The sequence below is a fragment of the Limulus polyphemus genome, unplaced genomic scaffold (genome assembly GCF_000517525.1).
Source record: "Limulus polyphemus unplaced genomic scaffold, Limulus_polyphemus-2.1.2 Scaffold4416, whole genome shotgun sequence".
NCBI classification, from domain to species: Eukaryota; Metazoa; Arthropoda; class Merostomata; order Xiphosura; family Limulidae; genus Limulus; species Limulus polyphemus.
Genome location: NW_013670026.1, coordinates 11733 through 15232, shown reverse-complemented (window position 1 = coordinate 15232; position 3500 = coordinate 11733). Strand labels below are relative to the sequence as shown.

General features: G+C 31.2%; 1 protein-coding gene across 1 annotated transcript in view; it reads right to left on the bottom strand.

Annotated features, from left to right (window-relative positions):
* The window catches only part of LOC106471113 (protocadherin Fat 4-like), a gene marked incomplete at its 5' end in the record, with an annotated part of 24075 nt that overhangs the window by 11478 nt on the left and 9097 nt on the right, over positions 1 to 3500 (bottom strand). The window contains 2 exons of the mRNA XM_022399738.1: positions 2344 to 2402; positions 2655 to 2786. Coding sequence (XP_022255446.1) covers positions 2344 to 2402; positions 2655 to 2786 — 191 coding nt within the window. The remainder of the gene's footprint in view (positions 1 to 2343; positions 2403 to 2654; positions 2787 to 3500) is intronic.

The following is a 3500-nucleotide window of genomic DNA, read 5'->3' as shown; positions in this document are numbered from 1 at the left end:
GTATTGGGCTCCTTACCTTAGGAATGAGATTGAATTATTGGAAAGAGTTCAGAGGAGGGTTACTAGAATGGTGCCTGGGATGGAGGGGTTGTCATAAGAGGAGAGGTTGAAATCTCTCTAATTGTTTTAGTTTGAAAAAAAGAAGAGTTGGGGGGGGGGGTGATTGAGGTGTTTAAGATTGTATAGAGAATTGATAGTGTTGATGTATCATCTTTTTTCATATTTAACAATGAGAATAGTAAGACTAAGGACAATGATACATTTTGGCTAGGTAGGAGTCATCTTCAGTTAAGACAGGGTGGTTGGCCTCTAGAACTGGTTGCCTTCGGATGTTGTAGAAGCAGTAAATTTAAGTTAGTTTAAGATAAAGCTTGATAACTATATGAATGATAAGGGTTGGCTTTAAGATTTTTTTATTTATTTTTATTTAATGCTTTTAGTTTAGTCTAGAGGATGGTACAGCTTAGATGGACCAATAGGTCCCTTTTTGTCTCTAAACATTATATTATGTTAAACCACCTAAACACCCGATGGAGAGCAAAAACACCATTTACAACATCTTTAAAATTCTAGTTTAGTCTAGAGGATGGTACAGCCTAGATGGACCAATAGGTCCCTTTTTGTCTCTAAACATTATATTATGTTAAACCACCTAAACACCCGATGGAGAGCAAAAACACCATTTACAACATCTTTAAAATTCACGAACATGACAGAAATAAATAGCCTGTAATAGCCTATCATGACAGAGAACATACAATAGAATTGAATATAAACAAGAACAAGAAAGATGAAAGAAGCTGCTTATATCCACCTAACTGATTATACACCCAGTCAACCTAGCAACGAAATATAGTTAGTTAATTCAAGTCCTAATAGGAGAAACCCCTGGTGAAAGGATAACACACTACCATAAACACAGTCCTTTCTAGAACGTTTCTGAAAACGGAATAAGATCAGTAGCCGTAACGTAGTAATGTATCTAGTGTCTAATAATAAAACCAAGCTAATAACTAATTACTAGTAAGAGTTATAATAAAACCAAGCTAATAACTAATTACTAGTAAGAGTTATAATAAAACCAAGCTAATAACTAATTACTAGTAAGACTTATAATAAAACCGAGCTAACAACTAATTACTAGTAAGAGTTATAATAAAACCAAGCTAATAACTTATTACTAGTAAGAGTTATAATAAAACCAAGCTAATAACTAATTACTAGTAAGAGTTATAATAAAACCAAGCTAACAACTAATTACTAGTAAGAGTTATAATAAAACCAAGCTAACAACTAATTACTAGTAAGAGTTATAATAAAACCAAGCTAATAACTAATTACTAGTAAGAGTTATAATAAAACCAAGTTAACAACTAATTACTAGTAAGAGTTATAACATAACCAAGCTAATAGTAATTACTAGTAAGAGTTATAACACAACCAAGCTAATAGCTAATTACTAGTAAGAGTTATAATAAAACCAAGCTAACAACTAATTACTAGTAAGAGTTATAATAAAACCAAGCTAACAACTAATTACTAGTAAGAGTTATAATAAAAACCAAGCTAATAACTAATTACTAGTAAGAGTTATAATAAAACCAAGCTAATAACTAATTACTAGTAAGAGTTATGTAATTGTATAGGCTACTAGCAATAACAAATACCTTCACCAGTTCAAATGCTGATGAATTAGAATTTGAAGACTGTTAAAATATTAAATGCTATACTTAAAAGTGAATGGGAAATATTTGATATGGTCTTTACAATTATACCCCTAATGTGCACGTCTCACGTACATGGCTACGAGAATACACGGTTGTTCCGACGTCTTTTTTTATGTGCTACCCATCCTATAAAGACGGTAACCCTAACCTAGAGTTAAAAATAACTGTTTCACTGCTCAGGCAGTTGGAATGATTATGTGACCAAATGAATGCTAAGGAGTACAGTTCGGGATTAAGGTCGAAAATTTAGTTATAAAATATTACCGTTTTAATTTTTAGTACTATATAATCAGTTGCTCGAGAACATGAAATGAGCTCTTTAAATAAACATAATTAGTTTTTGAATAAACATAATTCTTTATCACGTGCAATCAACTTCAGATTTGCAAAAGAAAAAAGAGGAAGAAGAAAACAAACTTTTTTTTTCACTTATTAAACAATATTTTTCAATCTCATACATACTCAAAGTTTCGGTGTAATGATAGCTTACTTATTCAGTTGTTAGGCCAATAGTCTTAGAAAACACAGACAAATCAAATGGACCGCATACGACTGTTAATGAAGTTAAAGTACTTTTCCAGAATTAGTTAAGTGTTTTACAAGAACAAACACTTACTTGGAAAACTTTCCTTTGATCTTCAAGTGTACGATGTCATCGATATCTTCATCAGTTACCTGTCCGAAGATATCGTAATTTTTTCAACCTTTTATTTATATATACAACTAAATATATTTCACCTAGATATTCAACACGACTACAGTATGACTCAAATGAAATTAGTCATGAACATACAGACGAGCTGTACAAATACAACGGTTGAATACGCTGATTTAAATGACTTAGTTTACCACGTTTGTAACTAGGAACGAAAAAAAAAAATATCGTAATTTTTGGATATGTAAATTATTCTTGCTTGAGCTACTTACTTTGACTTTTCCTATCAACATTCCAGTTCGTATCTCCGAATCTTTCACTACGAACGTGTAGTGTGTCTCAGCGAAAACTGGATCATTATCGTTAACATTGGTTACGCTGATGTTTATACGGGCAGTGTCACTCTGAATAATAATAATAATAATAAAGGTAAAAGTTAAACCAAGTAGCGAGAGTTCAAGAAATAATAAAACATTTGTTGCGTGAAAAAAACAACTACTTTGTCGATGATTTAATTTCAAAGTTTGACCTTACACGATACGTGAGATTTAAACATGAAGAGCTCTAATACATATTTCTCCAGCTAAATAATATTCTTTTCTGTGAACGTTCGATTCCATTACAGGAACGTCTTAGAAGTAAGATGTTAAATGAGGCCGAGAGTTTGCTGTAAATAAAATAAAAACAGTTTATTTACGTCGAGTATTATTAAACAACACGTTTATGTCGAGTACCGTTAAACAGCATATTTATGTCGAGTATTGTTAAACAGCATATTTACGTCGATTATTGTTAAACAGTTTATATACGTCGAGTATTTTAAACAGTATATTTATGTCGTGTATTGTAAAACATTATATTTACGTCGAGTAGTGTTAAACAGTTTATTCATGTTGAGTATTATTAAACAGCATATTTACATAAGTATTGTTAAACAGTTTACTGACGTCGAATATTATTAAACACTTTACTCACGTCGAGTATTATTAAACAGTTTATTCACGTCGAGTATTGTTACGCAGTATATGTAAGTCGAGTATTATTAAACAGTTTATTCACGTCGAGTATTGTTACGCAGTATATGTAAGTCGACTGTGTAACAATACTATATGTAAGTC